This window comes from Dioscorea cayenensis, chromosome 11, assembly GCF_009730915.1.
Source record: "Dioscorea cayenensis subsp. rotundata cultivar TDr96_F1 chromosome 11, TDr96_F1_v2_PseudoChromosome.rev07_lg8_w22 25.fasta, whole genome shotgun sequence".
NCBI classification, from domain to species: domain Eukaryota; kingdom Viridiplantae; phylum Streptophyta; class Magnoliopsida; order Dioscoreales; family Dioscoreaceae; genus Dioscorea; species Dioscorea cayenensis.
Genome location: NC_052481.1, coordinates 3,268,841 through 3,288,812, shown reverse-complemented (window position 1 = coordinate 3,288,812; position 19,972 = coordinate 3,268,841). Strand labels below are relative to the sequence as shown.

Here is a 19,972-nt window from a genome sequence, read left to right as displayed (position 1 = left end):
AACTACACAGTAATTCATACATCTTTCCAACAAACAAGAGCAAATTCAAGAAATACCTCATAAATAAGATACATTATGATCAGTAGAAGAGAAACTCAAATCAACGTCCCTCACTTATGCTAATGGTACTGGAGTCATATATTAAAACAAATCATCTCCCATGCCAACCAAGTTTCTGTAAGCATATATAATAATATTTAAAAATCAACAATCTCTAAATATATAATAGAAATTTGCATATATGTATTAAGAAAAATAAATGCCTGCATTTACAACAACAAAAAAATTATATATATTTACAGGCAAACCAAGGAATGATAATTGACTGAATTCATAAATACATCATCTTTAATGTAGTAAAATTATTCAAATTAAACACAACACGATTTTATTTTTGCATTTCTAGAAATTTATTTGTAAAACTATATCATACAAACATGTTTCCTTCAAACAAAATACAAAAATAAATATATTTTTCTGAAAATAACAATATGAATATGAAAAATATTACCAAAACAAACAGGCCTTATGTTTTTAAGTGTTGATATGTTTTCTAGAAAAATTGTGAAAATATTACATTTTATTCCTTGACAATTGCCACTTTTATTACATAATCCTGGATATGTGCAATCAAGCATGCATTCAACCCACGAAAACACTAAATTCATTTGGATTATGATTTAAAACTTAGCAAACTAATCAAGCATTAATGTTGCACTGTCTTCTGCTCCCCGGACTCCCAATGAACAGTTCTGTCTCGACTTCAATATCTTCTTCACCGTTTTCATCATTCTCAACAGATTCTCTATTATCATTTAACTGCAATGAAACCTCTGCCTACAAAAACATGACTTCGCTGTAATTCAGACTGACATTTTTGTTTGCAACAGATAAACATCATACGTATATATACCTTACGGCGCAATACCAAGTTTTCTTCAGTGGGAGTCTTTTCCTGATTATATCATCAAAGTAATTCAGGAAACGAAAGTTTTGTAAATTAATGACTGCAAAAGATTCTCAGATCTAACCTTTTCTTTCAGTTCCGCAATTTGTTCAGCTAGCATGTTATGCTTCATTAGAAAGAATAACAAGTGGGTTTATCCAGTTCTGAGAGAATAAATGAAGTGCATAATGCTCTATGTTTTCACGGGTACCTTTTCCCCTCTTACGTTTCTCAGGCTCTTCTCCAGTTGAGACTCTATTTCATGTAATTCAAACATTGAGCATGATCCCAAACTCTCACCCAAGAGCTTCCTGTTGGATCTCCAAACATATAATAATTATCATTTGATCGAATAGAAAATAACTGAATAGAAAAGGTTGAGAAACTACACCTTTTGTAGCCTTCAAGAAGCTCAATCTTCTTTGCCATGGCTAACAACTTCAAGCTTCAATTGCTGCAGATAGAGCAATTCAAATCTTACTGTCTTTTATCATGATAATATAAAATTTATAAAATTTTATCATACTTCATTGTCATAATCTGACTAATTTCACAATGCAAAAAGTTTCTGCTGAACTTTCAAGCATGATGGAGAACTTTTAAGATGAAGCCCTGGGTCATCTAGGGTTTCTCCATATATGTGAGTTTTAATATAATGTAAATGATAAAAAGATGATTTTGGGCAGTTATATTGAACATTTTGAAGTATATGAATTGAAATTAACAAAAGGATGAAATATAGACTGATATTGAATATTTTGGAAATATAGAGATGAAAATGATAGGGACCAAAAATAACTTTACACTGTACATGTATCCCTGTTCACATGAAACTAGGATGAATTATTAAGCGCTAAAAACTCTTTGACATGATATGCTTATGCGTTCTTGGTAACTTTAGATTGAGTTCTATGGTCCTTGTAAACCAAAACTAATGATATATATACATATCTACAAAGAAGAGCATGCATGTGAATTTAAAACTTCGGCTATCAGTTTCCAAAGAATAAAAGCAAATAGGTCAATAATGTTAGGCAATACAGCTGTATATGCAACTGTCTATCCATCTTTGTGTATCTACCATATTTGTATACCTATGTATATATATATATATATATATATACTTATGTAACCTTGTTCTAAATGATATGAGATTATCTTCGTCTAACATGGTATCAAGAGCCAAACCCTAATTTTTTCGACACCGCCGGTCGTGTCCGCCTCACAGCATTCCTCTGCGAGCCTACTCTTCACCGCGCGCCCAGGTCTTCCCCGCTCACCTAGTCTCTTCCGTGTCATCACTCCACCACGCCCCTACGCCGGTCCGGGATCATCTCTCCTCTGCCCTGTAATCATCACCGGTGCTTCCCCGGCGCCCGATCTCCTCTTTCCTATGCTGGTGCTTCCCTGTGCCAACCCATTCTTCTCCTCGACGGGCTCGATTGATCTCTATTCACAGTGCACGAGTCCACACCTCTCTTGAACTGGAGCACATCTTTTCATTAATCTAACATTAGTGTTGGCTTTAATGGCCTTTTCCCAAGTCTCCTACCTTTAGAAGTCTGATGTGATGCTAAATGGCAAGAATTATAAGGCGTGGTCCTCCACCCTTTGCGTGCTCCTCTGAGGCCTTAATCTTTGGGGTCATGTTGATGGTACCCGACCAGCTCCTGTTTCTTCTACTATAGTTTCCACAAGCTTCCACAGGCTTATCTCAGTCTATTGTTATCAGTGTGTCTTCCTCCCCATCCCAGGACTTGGTCAAGTGGACTGAGGATAATTCTTGCACGATTGCTATCATTTGTCAGTCGTGCGAGTTTCCTATTTGTTTGGTAGTTTGTGATTTTCCTACAGCCAAGGAGATCTGGGATCACTTGCGCACACTTTATCTTCTCTCCAGTCAGGTATTGCGCTACTCCTTGCTACAGACTCTCACTGCCACCTACTAGCATGAGAACTCTGTCCAGGACTTTTTCACAGCACTCAGTGACTTATGGCGTCAGTATGATGTCATGGCTCCATCTCTTTCTCCAACATGTGCCCAGTGTCTCGCCATTGCTCAGGACCGTGACCATCTCCGCATCTATGAGTTTCTCATGCGTCTTCGGTGTGACTTCGAGGCAGTTCATTCTCAACTTCTCCACCGGGTTACCCCTCCATCTGCTAATGATACTTTGGCTTATGTGCTTGCTGAGGAAACCCATCTTCGGTCCTTAGATATAGTTCCACCACCTGCTGCTCCCCACTCTGTTCTTACTGCTCCTCAGTAGATTCCACTGCCGACCACTGCTCCGTTGTTCTCTCTGGTAACTCTGTTGCTATCATTACAAGGTCTTGGTGCTCCCACCCATCCTATTTCACAGCCTCCGGAAACGGGATCTAGTACGCCCTAGCGATGGTCTATTCAGTGCCACTATTGTCATGCACCAAGTCATGTTCATGCTGAGTGTCGCAAGCTCCAACGGGCTCAGCAGACATCACAGTAGCGCGTCACCCTTCTTCGCATTCTGCTTCTCCGGTTGGTCTTTTATCTGCCGAGCAACTTCAGCAGCTTGTCCAGCAGCTTTCCTGGAGTCAGGTTTCTCCATCCTCGGCCCCTGTCCTCACTCAGGATGCCTCGGACACCTTCTCTCATCCATTGGTCACCTCCGCTCCTACAGATATTTCGTTGTCCTCTTGGTTGCTCGACTCTGGAGCTTCTTTTCATAAGACCTATGATGCTACTCACCTTTACTCCTCTCAGCCTATTTCCTCTGACCTTCATGTCATAATTTCTAATGACACCACTCTTTCCGTCACCAACCATGGCCTTTTACATACTACTCACTTCCATCTTCCCGATGTTGCCTATGTACCCAACTATCTATGAATCTTATTTCTGCCAGCCAGCTCGCCTCCCTTGGTTATCTTGTTATTTTTTATGAGTGTGGGTGTCGTGTGCAGGATCGTCTTACAGGGAACCTCATTGGAGCTGGCCATTGCCATAGTGGGATGTATGTGCTCGATCACTTTCATCTTCCGTCATCCTCTTCATTCCCTGCTGCCTCTATCTATAGTTTTTCCTCTGTTAGCTTCCACCAGTGGCATCATCATCTTGGACATCCTAGTGGCTCTCGTCTGTCTTCTCTTATCCACCAGGGTGTATTAGGTTGTGTTTTAGTTGATTATTCCCACTCATGTTCGGGTTGCAAGCTTGGTAAACAACTACAACTCCCGTATCATTCGAGTATGTCTCGTTCTATCTTTTTTTTTGAGTTAGTTCATTCTGATGTTTGGGGCCCCGCACCTTTTGTCTCCAAAGGCGGCCATCGTTATTATGTTATCTTTATTGATGATTTCTCTCGTTACACTTGGATCTATTTTATGCGTTCTTGTTCCGAGTTCTTTAAGATTTATGCTGCTTTCTCTACTATGGTACGCACCCAGTTCTCTGCTTCCATTCATACTGTCCATTTTGATTGAGGAGGGGAGTGTCTTTCTCATTAGTGTTGTGATCTTCTTGCCTCCCATGGCACTCTTCCTCAGCTCTCCTGTCCTGGTGCTCATGCTCATAATGGTACTGTGAAAAGAAAACATCGTCATATCATTGAGACTGCTCGTACCCTTCTTGTTGCCTCCCATGTTCCACCCCACTTCTAGGCTGAGGCTGTCTCTATTGTTGTTTATCTTATCAACCTTCAACCCTCCTCTTTTCTTCAGGGTCATAGCCCTAGGGAGTGTCTTTTTTCTAGCCCTCCACAATATGCTCACCTACGTGTGTTTGGTTGCCTGTGTTATGTTCTTCTTTTGCCTTGTGAGCGGACTAAACTCTCTGCTCAGTCTGTTTCTTGTGTCTTCCTTGGTTATAGTCCTGAGCACAAGGGCTATCGGTGTTACGATCCTGCCGCACGTCGCATTCATATCTCATGTGATGTTACATTTGTCGAGAATCATCCTTTCTTTGTCACTTCCACTTCATCTACTCACTCCTACACTACATCTACTGATGTCCAGTGTCTTATCATACCACCACCACCTCCTTTATTAACTTATGTGCTACCTAGTCCATCTCTTCTTTCCCCACCTCCGCTTGTGTCTCACCAATCCTTTCCTCCCCCTGCATCTTTGTTGCCTACTGTTTTTCCTGTCCACTTTCCTATCCAAGCTCTTCCCTATCACTATGTTCGTCGCTCTCGCCCTCCTCCTGAGAATTCACCACCGGCGCCTCCGGCTTCCTTCAATGAGTGTCCTGTGGATGATCCTCCTGCACATCGCTATCCCCTTCGAGATCACCATCCCCCCTACCTCCTCAACCTTGCTTCCCAGCTACTTGATCTACCACCCCCTTCTTCGAATGGTCCTCCAGAGCCGGCTTCTTACCATGAGGCTGTTTAGATACCTGAGTGGCAAGATGCTATGTTTGCTGAGTTGGAGGCTCTCGAGCGCACTACTACATGAGATTTGGTTCCCCTTCCTCCTAGTGTAGTTCCTATTACCTGCAAGTGGGTCCATAAGGTCAAAACTTGCTCTGTGGTTCCGTGGAATAGTATAAGGCTTGTCTTATGGCTCATGGTTTTCAACAGGAATAGGGCCGTGATTATGATGAGACTTTTGCTCCAGTGGCTAATATGACTACCATTCGAGCTCTTATTGCTGTCGCTGTTGTTCACCGATTGTCTCTCTTTTATCTTGACGTAAAGAATGCTTTTCTTCATCGTGACCTACAGCATGAGGTGTACATGCTTCCTCCCCCTGACGTCTCCTCTCCTTCTGGCCTTGTTTGCCACCTACGACGCACCCTCTATGGTCTCAAACAGGCTCCTCGGGCCTCGTTTGCGCGTTTCAGTTCCGCTGTGGCAGCCGTTGGTTTTTAGCCTAGTCTGCCTGATCCAGCTTTATTTGTGTACTCCTCCTCTCGTGGCTAGACTCTTTTATTGCTCTATGTGGATGATATGATCATCAACGGTGATGACTCTGCTCATGTGAAGTTTGTCAAGCATCACCTTCAGCAGCACTTTCAGATGACTAATCTTGGTCGGTTGAGTTGTTTTTTGAGAATTGAGGTCACCTCTAATTTTGATGGTTTTTAGCTGTCCCAACATCATTACACTTCTGATATTCTAGCTTGGGCCGCTCTCTCTGCCTCTCGCATCGCGACCACTCCTATGGAGATTCATCTTTAGTTGCGTCCTGATAAGGAGGCTCTCTTGTCCGATCCGACATGCTACTGTCACTTAGTTGGGAGTCTGGTCTATCTTACCATCACCCGACCAGACATTGCTTATGTTGTGCATGTTTTGAGTTAGTTTATCAGTGCACCTAATCCTGTTCACTATGCTCATCTGTTGCGGCTTTTGCGCTATCTCCAGGCGACTCCGTCTCATGGTCTCTTATTCTTCCATCACAATTCTCTGCAGCTTCATGCATTCTCTGATGATACTTGAGCTAGTGATCCTTCTAATCATAGTTTTGTTACTGGGTTCTGTTTGTTCTTGGGTTCTTCTCTCATTACCTAGAAGTCCAAGAAGCAAACAGGTGTTTCTCGGTCCAGCACCGAGGCTGAGCTCCGCGCTATGGCCACTACTGCTGAGAAAATTGTTTGGTTGCATTAGCTCTTGCAAGATCTTGGTGTTGCCTCTCATGCTCCAACTCCCCTTCATTGTGACAACACTGGTGCTATTCAGATCACTTTGAATCCCATAAAGCATTCACTCTCCAAGGATATTGGTGTTGATGTTTTCTTTTTGCGTGACCAGTACAGCAAAGACATCCTGACTCCCAAATTAGTTCCTTCCGAGCGCCAACTTACTGATTTGTCCACCAAGTCTTAGACACGAGTGCAACATGATTTTCTATTGTCCAAACTCTCGGTGTCTGATCCCCATGAGTTTTTTTGGGGGTGGGGGTGGGGTTAGGCAATACAGCTGTGTATACAGCTGTCTATTCATCTTTGTATATATGCCATATTTGTATACCTGTGTATATATATATATACTTTTGTAACCTTGTTCTAAATGATATGAGATTATCTTAATCTAACAAATAACAGTGGAGGAACAGAAGAAACACAAAAATACTTAACCTGTGCATTTTGTTCAGGCATTCTCTTTTCAATGTTTGTGTTCTTTGAATGCGCCATGTATCGGTTAATTGTCTCCTGCATGCTGAAAAAAAACCCCACAAAATAAATAAGCAAACAAAGTTTGTTGCAACGAATATAAGCCAAATAAGCTCATATGCCTAATGTTCAAATGCCAAAAACTCCCATGCCAAGTAAAAATTACACCAATTAGCTTTTTCAATGTTTGTAAGAATAAAATTATTAACCAGCATAGTAATAAGTTTGTTCAAGACATCAAAAGGTCAAAAAATGGTTTGCGAGCTACTGTTTCACAAGCTCATCTCCATTTCAGCAACTTAGATATCTTTATCCTCAATCCATCATGCATCTAACATTTAACAATGTTTTTTTCTTTGTTCTGGTTTAAAAAAATTGGCTATATTTGAAAGGTGAAATAACTATTCATTCGCATGCATAAATAAACTCTAGAACCAAATCCAGATTTATCCGGCTTAGGTTGGTAAAATAACAAGGATTTTTTATTTATTTCTTCATATACTTGTTATAATTATTATTCAATTAGCACGAGCTACTTTCTTGGAGCATATACTCTGCTAACGTAAACATACATTATATTATGAAGTAGGTCAGAGATGTTTAAAACAAAAATAAAAATAACAACATGGAATGAATAAATTCTCTCTTGAAACATTTGCATGTGTATAGCTGAGAAGCTACGACAATCTTTTATCGAAGCTTGGTTACTTTGATAAATTAGTATTATTTAATTGTACGGTTATTTAAGTGAGTGTCTTTTATTGGTTGTTTATCTTAATTTGTTTTAAAGTTATAATAATGGTTTTGGGTATATTAGTAACCTTAATTCTCATTTTTGTTTTATAAGAGTGTGGAGACTTTTAGGTTTTATTTTGTGAAAATTATTTTTGAGTTTGGAGTTCTACATCATTAGAAAAAAAAAAACTAGTGTTCTTTACATTACTTAAGTATTGAAATAGCTCAATCACCTCGTGTTATGTTTTGTCTTAAACGAAGTATATATTGGATATTGTTGACAAATTGGTTGTACAAATAAAAAGATAATTACTTGTCTTTTTAGGACAACGTTAAGCTTTCTCCACTCAATGGCGAACTTTAATAATTACTTGTCTTTTTAGGACAATGTTAAGCTTTCTCCACTCGATGGTGAACTTTGATAATTACTTGTATTTTTAGGACAATGTTAAGCTTTCTTCACTTGATGGTGAACTTTTTATTGGTCACACTAAATGTCAAAAAGTTATCAGCTCATTTGTATAACATACAATTATTCTACTTTCGATATATAATTTGCTAGAAATGTAAATAATAAGTTCAACTCCACTTCATGCACTAGTCATTACTATGCTACCAATAAAATTTTTCAATACTTGTGAGTCATATAATCTTATGAATGATTGTTTCTTTCATCTTTCTATTTGGTCTAACATAAACTTTTTGATGTCAATTGGGTGAGAAATATCACATATTGTCATTTTACTATTACTTACTATTTTTATATATGGTATACTTTGATATCTTAGAAGAGCAAGAACAATATGTTATTGCTAGTCTTCTGTTGAGATCAAGTATCATTCTATATCATCTACCACAACTAGGGATATTTGCTTTTGATGGCTTTAAATTTTTTGTGTCTTCACTAATCTGAGTCTACAACCCTTTTTGTAATAATAAATGTGTTATAATCATTACACATAACTCAATTTTCACTAGTAGACTAAATAAGCTGGAGTTGATTGTCACTATATTTACTGACATTCCAAGCATGGTACTATCGCTCTCACCTATATTTGGACTTTTCTCCAAATGATAAGTTCACAAAAACCCACACTTGGGTTCATTCAAGTTTTTTTTAAGGCAAACTTGTCATATTCACCACATCAATAATTTAAGGAAAGTTGTTAAAGTAGTATTATTAACTAGTTAAGTTATTTATGTATCTGTCTTTTATTAAGCGTTTATCCCAATTTAATTTAAAAGAGTGATAATATCTTTTAGCAGTATATTTGTAACCATAATTTTCTTTTTCTCTTTATGAGAGTATAGAAATCTTTAAATTGTATTTTGGACAAAACTAATTTTAATTTTGGAGATCTATGAACAAATTTTTTGATTCCCACCATCTAGGATTAGCTTGGTTTTGTTTGCATCTAGCCCATATAATATTTTTGACTAATGGCCAATAAGCTCCTCTTAAAGGAATAGATAGGTACAGAAGTGCACCAGTTATGGTGACTTATGGACCTCTTAAGAAAATCCCCTACCCTGCAACCCTGGAGGGGTGAAAATACTGTTTCTCCCACTGGGGGGCCACATTAAGGCCTTTGAACAGTACATGAATAGTATTTGACCCAATGTACATTGTATGAACAGTACAAGAACAATACTATACTGGGGGTAGGATTCGAACCCTTACCCTCCCCTTGCGCATTTGTGTCATTGGGCTAGCACATATAATATCATTAAAAAAAGATGAAAAACAACTCTAAGAAAATCTTTCAGATCGATGAAAAAGATCATTACTGCAAGTTCAAACATGCATGATATAATCATTCAACGTCACTCTATTGTATATTGTATTCATAACTCTCCTTATTGGACTTTTAAGATGAAGACCATTCTTTTTTAAAAAGTTTCATTCTAGGATGGAGATAGGTGTTAAGAACCTTCAACATCATCTAATTCACCAAATGATGAAAGAGACAAAATGAAGGACGAAAATATGATGGAAAATCTACATAAACCAAGCAAGATTATCTTTTAAATTTATGGTGCTAGGAAACCTCATAAAAAGACACGTAGAAAATGATGAAGAAATCATTCGACACTTCATCAACAAGTACAAAACAAGTTATTTGAATTTATTTCACTACTTCATAAGTATTAAAATATATTAAAAATATTTTTTTTTGTTAAAAAAATTTAAAAAACACAGAGAATATATTAATGATATCTGTTATGATGGCAAAAGATTCATAGTGGCATCCGTGTGGGGATTTAAGTGGTTCGAATTTAATTCCCATTGGATGCAATAATGGTAACGAATTCCTAGTTACGAGTGTGAGGCTGTAGCCCGAATTCCATGTCATCGGGTGATGGTACAAAGGTTAGATGATTTAATTCTCAATCCGTATATATACCCATGATTGTATATATGCTTGTCACATTCGTATATATACCCATGATTGTATATATGCTTGTTACATTTGTAAAAAAAAAATAATATATATATTATGACTTCCAATATTAATAGCATATGAAAGCCTATGGAAGAGGAAAGAAATGAAAATCTTGATGCAACCTTCTAGAAGAATGATGAGACCTAAATTGCATTTAACATTAAGGATGAACGAGCATCATATATGCCCTAATTTCTAGTTTTGTATATATATATATATATATATATACACCAGCCAAGATCTATTTTGAAGTTGCCAAATGACGGCTGTTGATATGTGTCGAGTGAACTTGAAATTTGAGCTTATGTATAAAAAAAGAATCAAGAAGTGAAGATAGGTGGGCTCTACCCTAATGATTGGTTAAGAGTATAGATGGCATAAGAAGCAAGAAAAAAGTTACATTGTTCTTAGCATTATTATAATATATACCAACTAACAAGCAACTTCACTCATGGTATGACTATGAAGAATCTTGACGTAGAATAGGTTAGGCGATTACACCTAAAGTTTCTAAACAATTGCACCAAAAGAATTGAAATATTGAGAGTTTAAAAATATAAATAAAAGCGATCACACTTCAAAATATAGCAGTAAGATAAAAAATAATAATAAAAGTAAATAAAAAAACATTGATTTTCTTCCCAAGAAAATTTATCTATCTACTTATCAAAATTTGATAACTTATTTAAGTAAAGTATGTTTAGGGAAAAAAAAATTTAAACCAAAAACTTGTTTCGGTTTTTACACTTAATAAAATTGAATTTTAATAAGATTTAAAACAAACCTATAAGAGTTGACCTAGTTATGCATGTTAAAAAATGAAATTATCAAACTACCACGAACATCTAAACAAGTAATCTTAATTCTTACACAACTTTTAAACCTAAACTATCCCAAGCAATGGTTACGCCCAATGGTCAGCATTAAATCTCTACAAAAGATTTAGAGAAAAAAACTAGCTAATCTATTATGACAAAGAATTCTTCTAAATGTAGTTGTGCAAAGGTTCTACACAAAAAATAAAAATAAAAAAATAGTTGTGCAAAGCATATCAAATCAAGCACTCCTTTATTAGAGAAAGCAGCTGAGGATGAAGATATCTAAATTAAATAATTTTACATGGGGTTATTTTGTTTATTGGTATTAAAATCAGGTGTGACATCTATCATAAAATTTTACAAAGGAGTAGATTACTTAGTTCGGAAAAACTATTCCATTAAAAATAAGCCAAAAAAGATTGTTGAAAATAATGCACAGTCCTTTATTGTTGATTTGATCATCTATCAATCAAATGGTTCTTGACCCAATGTATGCCGGAAACGGATTATGGGCCTTGGCATGTAGTATCTTGCCAGCATGGGCGTGCTCGCGGTCACGGTGGAGTTTCTCGTGACACTCACGTGTCTGCGAGAACTACAGCCGAGACGAACGACCCTTTCGCGGACTCCCGAGGCACTGTCTCCCATGGCATAGGTAGCGGGCATAGAGGCAATGGCAGAGGGCGGTTCTCCGTTCCTCACGCTGAGCACAGTATCCCTAACTCTGACAACCTCACACATCAGGCTATTATCCCACAGCCTATTAATCCAACCGTTGAGACTTTTGAGGCCATTCCCACCCTTATAAAAAAACAGTCCCTCAGGTCACATCAATTCCATTAGTGGCGCTACAGCTTCTCTTGCCGCCCCACCGACAGACCCCACCAATCAACTTAACCCTTCACATCGCATTCGAGACATTGGAAAGTACCATGTCTCACCTAGACCCCCCTCACCCCCTCCCATCCTTCGTTCTACCCTTCCAACACTCAACCCTCATCCTCCTGACTCCCTGAACTCTTCTCATATCTCTATTGTTGATAGGGTGGCTTTCACTCTCGACTCTGGAGACTCTGGAGACATGGAGGAAGATTGCAGTGAAGATGAGGACCCTTCGGATGAAGACGAAGTGGATACGTCTGATGATGAGGGTCTTGATGACTCTATGACATTGAATCAATATCAAGAAGAAGCCCGTAGAGATGCGCTTATTAGGAAAAGCATAAATGTTGCTAAAGTCTCACCGAAGAAGGGAAGGATGGAAGAAGGATGTTCACACCCTTAGCCTCCTCCTTTGATCAACTCTTTTTCCTGGATAGGAAGACTCTGTCCTTAATCTTTTTCATTTATTTTATCATGAATCATGCTAAAATCATATGTTGGAACTGCATGGGATCTCTGCGAGGGATACCTCAGCTAGGGTTTTTCGGCTTATTAGGAAATACAGACCTCTTGTTGTTTGCCTCATTGAGACTCGGGCTAACTTTGAGCGTGTCGATCGCTTTTGCAAAAAGGTTCCTAAACATTGGGGCTAGGCCTCCATTTTGGCTGACGGATATTCGGGAGGTATTATTGTTCTATGGAACACTATCATTGGTCAAGTTACTCTTGCCTTCTCTCGTCATGCTTTATACCTTGTTGTTTCTACTGCGCTTTCAAAAACTTTTCTTATCTCTGTGATTTATAACTCGCTTCGTTGGCGTAGCCAATATTTTCTTTGGAATGAGCTGTCTAAAATCACCCTCCTTGGCATCCCTTGGCTCATCTTGGGAGATTTTAACACGGTTCTCTCCAGGAATGAACATAAGGGGGGAATCTTTTCTTATTATCTTTGCAAATCACACTATTTCTCTGATTTCATTAATAATAAGAATCTGATGAATTTAAAGTTTATTGGCTCCCCTTACACCTGGTGCAACAATCAGCTTGGCTCAACCTGTCGCTGGTCAAGACTTGATCGTTGCCTGGTGAACAATGAATGGAACGACACTTTTAAATCCTATACTCTTAAACATTTATCTCGTTCCTTCTCTGATCATTCTCCACTTTTTCTAATTACTAATCTATTCTTTAGACATTCCAGACGATTGTTTAGATTTGAAAACTTTTGGTTTAAGCTTTTGGGTTGCCACGATGCTGTTCGTGAAGCTTTCAATTTCACCCTCATGGCAACCCAATGCATGCTTTTAGTCATTTGCTTTACCGTACTCATAATAGACTTAAATCTTGGAGCCTTACTGGTGTTAATAATGTGGAATCTGCTATCACGCATACTGAGACTTTGATCTAAAATCTAGAGCTTTCTGACATTGATACTGGCTCTCATCATGTTTTAATGGAGCAATACGCTAAGATTTCTGCCTTGCATCGACAGTGCAACATCAAATGGGCCCAGCGGGCCCGTTTATTATGGATTAAAGATGGTGACAAAAATACAAATTTTTATATGCTATTGATCGCATTTGATCACACACCAACTTTATTCCTCAGATCGAAGATTTAAATGGCAATGTGTTTTGCACTCCAGAAGATATTGAAAGGGCCTTTCTTAATTATTATCGAAATCTCTTGAAAGCCCCCTAACTCCAACATCAACATTGTCGATGCTCTTTCCTCAAATCTGTCTTCTCTTTCTCCTATGGACTATGATATTCTCATTCGGGATGTCACCATGGAGGAAGTTTACTCTGCTCTCCTCGATCTCCCTTCAGGTAAGTCTCCTAGACCTGATGGATTCAACGTTGAATTTTACAATTTTTTTTGGCCTATTATTGGTAATCATCTCTTTGTTGCTATTCATTATTTTTTTAAAAATGCTATCATGCAGAAATCCTGGGCTAAAACCTTTATTGCTCTTGTTCAAAAAAAGATAAACCTAAATTGGTCTCAAACTTTCACCCCATATCCCTTTGCAACGTTTGTTTTAAAATTGTCACCAAAATTCTTACCAAACGTCTTCAGAATATCATTTCTAATCTTATTGGTAAAGAACAAGTGGGTTTTGTGGCTGGCCGTTGCTCTTTCGATAATATTATTACTGTGCAGGAAGTTGCCCATTCTATTGAAACTGATACAATAAGTCCCCCTAGGATGATAATTAAACTAGATATCGAGAAAGCTTACGATACCCTTAAATGGAGTGCAATTCTTGCCATTCTTTCCAGAATGAATTTTCCATCAATTTGGATTTCCTGGATCTCGAATTGTCTTAATGCTAGTTCCTTTTCTCTTCTGATTAATGGCACCCCTTCTCCATGGTTTTCTTCTTCCAGGGGAATCAGGAAGGGGGATCCTATTTCCTCGTACCTGTTCATCCTTGTGTCTCAAACTCTAACCAACATGCTTAATTTTGGTTTGCTTAACAATTTAATTCCTGGTTTCAACCCCATTCTTCGGCATAATTTCAATCATCTCATGTACGCAGACAACTTGATTTTAATCACTCATGCTTCTCGTCAAGTGGCCAGAAATTTACAACATTGTCTTTGAATTTATTTTGATCTTACTGGCCAATGACCTAATTGTGTTAAATCTCATATTTTCTTCACATCTTGGTTCAATCAACATGTTTCTCAAAGTATTTGCTCAATCTTGAATCTTAGCAAAGCTTCTTTTCCCTTTAATTACCTGGGAATTCTCATCCACCCCAAGAGGATTGTTGTTCATTCCTTTCAACCCTTGATCGACAAAGTTAGGCATACAGCTGGCAAATAGGCCAATTTTCATCTTACTCCAGCAGCCAAAAAATATCCTGATTAACACTACTCTCCTCTCCATTCCTATTTATACCCTTTCTGTTTATCCCCTGCCAGATACCATCTTATTTGAGATTTCTCAAATTGTTAGGAAGTTCTTTTGGAGTATACATGGCAATGGAAAGGGCATCCATAATGTTGGTTGGAATTCTTTAATTGAAGGAAAAACTGAGGGGGGGCTTAGTATTAGGGATCTCTCTCTTGCCAAACATTCTCTTATGGCCAAGCACATTTTCAAATATCTGAATTTTGATAGTGAGATTTGGGTGGAGATTTTGATTAATAAATATGGGAAAGTTAATTTTTGGAATGACAACATTCCTGCTAAATGCTCTTGGTTTTTCCGAGGACTGTCATTCTGCGAATTTCATTAAACATTATTGTAAAATCAATACTGTCAATCCTGATTCAACATCCTTTCTTTGGGACCCTTGGATGTTTGATATACCTGTTGCTCTCAAACCCACTTTCCTTAATATGGACCTCAAGCTCGATCAAATTAATGCATCTGATATGGTTCTGGATAATCATTGGGATCCTAGTTGCTTTACTAGTGTTTTTGGTAGTTTTCCTGATATTAATGTTATTAACTCAATTGCAATTGACTCGTCTGGAGTCAATCATTGGGTCTGGTTTTCTAAGTCTAAATGTTCCAAAATTTCGGCCGATGTTTATCATTATCTTAATCAACAAAGATCTTTTTCTGACAATTGGAATGGTTGACAAATTATTTGGCACATCCCTGTCGCCCCTCGCATAAAATATTTTATCTGGTTATGCTTAAAAGGTAGACTCTCCACCAATGCATTCCTTCACAGCATTCATATGGGCCTGGACAATCCTTGTGTCTTCTGTGGTCTTCATAGGGAAACAATTGATCACCTATTTTGGAATTGCGACAGAGTTCAGTCCTTCTGGAATAATCTCAACTACAGAGAGAACATCTCCTTATCCCTGTCTGCAAGTTTTTCCAATGGAACTTGGGCTATCCAGTACAGACACTCTATGCTCTCCTTAGCTCTCATTTCTGCCGGAGCTTGGTTCATTTGGATTGCTCGGTGCAATGCCATATTCAGGAATATTCGCCCCAATTTCTCTATCATTGTTAGTAGAGCAGCTAATCATGTTCAGGAATTTTCCTACAGCAATAAGGATCCTCATGGCAAGAAACTCATTTTATGTAACTTCTCCAGCGCTAATGGATCCTTTATATTCACCCATGCATTATCCAACCAGGATACACAGGTAAGAGCCATTGGATTTTTTATTTCAAATGCTAACTTCAAAATTAATCTTGCAGGGTGCCTGTCTCAACCAATGGATGAAAACTCCTCTGATGCAATTTTGGCCTTTGAAGCTGCACTGCAAGCTACGTTAGAACTTCAAATTCCAATCAGCCATATATTCAGTAGTCCCCATTCCGATCTGGACTTCATTGGCAATACAGATCATCTCCTTTCCTGGCGATTTCGTCCTCAGTTCTTGAATCTGAATTTTCTTATAGACTTGAGCAATCACCTCAGAATTCACACTATTCCCTCCTCTTGGATGAGCCCCGCCATTTCTCTGGCTACCCTTGGGTTTCGACATCGACATCTTAATCTTTACCTTGATGGACGGGAGCTTCCTTACTGGATTATGAGATCTTTTCATGAGCTTGGCTTTTCCTTTTAATTCTGCACCTTGTTTAGTCTTCAGTTGTTTTACTGCGTAGTTTAGTCTACCTCTCCTTTTTATTTAATAAAAATCTAGCTTCTCGGTTTTGGGAAGTTCTTCCAAAAATGACATTGACTCCACTGCATGATATGAAATTTGTAAGTGTTCGTAGTTCAAATCCCTCTACAAATATGTGGTGGTAACGGGTCTCTAGTGTGGGTATCAACTTATGGCCTAAAATTCTGTATCGTTAGGTGAGAGCACATGGTTGGATGATCAATTCCCTGTCCGTGTCCACACCCTTAACTAACAACACTTATTGTATTTGTTAAAAAAAAAAAAAAATTGATCATCAATGATATATTTGTTAGGTTGTGATAGCCATCTTTATGTGCGTGTTAAATTTTTATGTATGGCATTAATGCGAGCAGTCCTCTCATCACTTGTGCACTAAACATGCGTGATTTTTAGTGTATGTTAGAGCTGCATGCAATTGATAAAAAAAGAAACAAAGGGGGAACAATGAACGCCATTTATCTTATTCTTCTACTTTTGACTCAAAATTCTTGCTCTCACTGTGAAACTTTAGCAAAGCAGATCAAGTAATACTTAGAAACTCCACTTCCCTTCACTTTTTGCAAGTAGGATAGAAATGAAAATCTTTCGTCACAACACCTCCTATATATACTTATTCTGTCACTGAGCCTTTGGGGCTTTGATATCATAAGTCTGAACTGCTTTGTATACCTTTCCAACATGAAGTTCATACACACTGTTACAGTTCATCAGCTACGCTTTTTAAGTCCGGGCTATCAAAATGATACTTTTCATTTATTTCTCATCTATGTTGAGGCTTGGGCATTATTGTTCTCCACATTTCATCTGTTTGTCCTCATGCATTATTGTCTGGAGCAAAAAGTTTCACAACTTCTAAACTCATCATAAATTTCACTTAGCCCTTAATATTCACTGAAATTGGTGCTAAATATGAACTAAACATATGGATGAAAATCATAATTTTGCTTAAGAGAAAGCAATGAACCATAGCCTTTTTATTTTTATTTTATTATATTTTCGTTTTTCTCATGTTGAAAGCGATTTTAAGGTTATAGGTCACCTAATAAATGCTTTGTTGGTGGTCAATTCCCTAATGGTGATAGCAAAGGATAATTTTCACACTGCAGTATGTGAAAACATCAATATGGTTAGTTAAATCAAATTAGGAGAATCTTCCTCTTATTTACTTTGCCTTCCAGACAAATGCCTTCTTAAATCTCAAGTATATCATAATGTCCCAAGAATACCACACTATAATAATAAATAATTTTTTTAGTTATTTATGAAAATCTAATTCCTTCCTTTAAATATTTTAATAATTAATTATTAATTAATATATTTTGGAAATTTAAAAATATTGTCATAAACTCATAACTTTAAATAATTATAAAAATAAATGGTGAATATTGACAACCGTTCATAAAATAGATGATAGTACAATGTATCACATTAATTTTGTAATTTTTTGTATGATGATTGTGTAGATTAAGTAGGGAACAACACACAAAATTTTAGTGTTATCCATTAAATATTAAATATATAAAAACTAGTGCAAACACTTGTGTTATAAGTCAACCACTTACGTTACTGTAATACTTGAAACATTTTCATTTACGACTCAAACCAACTCAAGGTGTGTCTTAATCATTGTCCTTATAATAGCTAAACCCCTAACATCCATTAAATATAATAATATTCCATGCAAAACCCCTAAAAAAAGCTTTTCTTAATTTAATTAAATGTGGCCTCTCAATAACCACTTCTACCTTGGTAGTATTGCCTGTGTAGGAGAGTTCATCACACGGTTAAGTGCATTAATTGGGATAAGAAAGAATCAGCTCTACTGGAAATCATGCTCCTTATAATGTTAGAACATAAAAATGAATCAATGAATATTACATTGTATCACAGCAAATAATGGAAGAACTTGAGATGCAATCATGAGTTCAGGAATCCTCAAACTTTGAACATAAACTCTATTGTTGAAGAACAACTATATTCAATATTCATCACCGTCTAAAGTCTAAACCAGTGACAACCCTTTGACAGCAATTTACCAAATGAAAAGAGAAGAACAAAAATAACTTCAAGGCCTAAAAATGAAACAAAACAATGCTATTTTGATGCAAGCAAATACTTTAGAAGTACCAATGGAACAGTAAGGCTTGCTTCCTTCTATACACGCCATCCAAGAATCAATTCAATCGAGTGTTTTTCACTGATGTAAGTACTTACTTTGTTTGTGAAAACACATCAGAAGTAACATGCATGGGAAATTGTTTGTTCTCAAGGTCTAACAACATCATTTATATATATATATATATATATATATATTTTTAAAAAAAAAATACCTATAAAATTTCTGCAAATGGTACTGTACTATTGCTTACTTTTTAAGACATGTTTAGGGTTTTTCTCTTGGTTGTTTAACCTTCTGCCCCAAAAAGGATAGATTTCAAACCTAAATTGAATTCGTGGCCACAAACACTAAATTTCTTCAAAACAAAAAACTAAAAAAAGAAGAGAAAAACAAGATCTTTGAAAGAAACATGAATGAATTATATTATGAGAAACAAAGAATTAAACAAAAGAAATGAATCAAAGAAAGAAAGGAAGATCACCTGGAGCTAGCAAACTCATAGAGCTTGCCACGAGGAGAGAAGACGACGAGAGCAACCTCAGCATCACAAAGCACTGAAAGCTCAAAGGCCTTCTTCAGAAGTCCATTTCGGCGTTTAGAGAATGTCACTTGCCTACTTGTAGCATTCTCAATCCTCTTCATCTCCGTCTTCCCTCTTCCCATCTTCAATCCACCCCCAAAACATCATCAAAGCAACAACCACAAAGATCTCAGCTTTCCAAAATTCACAAAACAACAACAACAATATCCAAAATCAAGAAGAAGAAGAAGAAGAGCATACATTGGATATGACCAATAATAGCAAGGAAAGGTGAGAGGGAGAGATTGAGAAAGAGAAGCATCTATTTATTGTTGGAAAAAAACCACACTTTGATGAAGAAAAAGGAGGAAAAAATCATCATTTTTTTTTTTATAGAGAATGGGGGGACCATTTCCATCACATCAAACCTCCATTTAAATTATATATATATATATATATATATATATATATATATATATATATATATACACACAAATAACCTTTTTTTTTCCATATATGCCCTCATAAAATCTAATATTATCAATTTTATATATTTTAACCAAAAAAAAAGTTATGAAGTGACAAATTGTCAGAAAATATCAAGATATTTTTTAATTTTTAATTAAAAAATTTTGCTTGTTTCATTAAAACAAACAAATTATGTATATATATATATATATATATATATATATTAAATAAATCATCTACTCAAAAATTAGTGATAGAGAGATAAAGAAAAATAACTATATAAACAGTATCTATTAGGAGTGAGCAATAGTGGGTACCTGATCCGGGTCTTAAAAT

At 36.9% G+C, this 19,972-nt stretch overlaps 1 protein-coding gene across 1 annotated transcript; it reads right to left on the bottom strand.

The window, feature by feature from the left end:
• Positions 1-531: 531 nt before the first annotated feature.
• On the bottom strand, positions 532-19,492 carry LOC120271515 (MADS-box protein SOC1-like). Its single transcript, XM_039278202.1, has 11 exons — positions 19,430-19,492; positions 19,130-19,311; positions 7,008-7,089; positions 6,438-6,579; positions 5,306-5,421; positions 4,369-4,505; positions 1,338-1,391; positions 1,158-1,257; positions 1,032-1,073; positions 914-955; positions 532-837 (listed from the first exon to the last, which is right to left on the bottom strand). The coding sequence occupies exons 2-11, from the start codon at positions 19,309-19,311 to the stop codon at positions 700-702; spliced, it is 1,035 nt and encodes a 344-aa protein (XP_039134136.1). The 5' UTR covers positions 19,430-19,492; the 3' UTR covers positions 532-699.
• Positions 19,493-19,972: the final 480 nt, after the last annotated feature.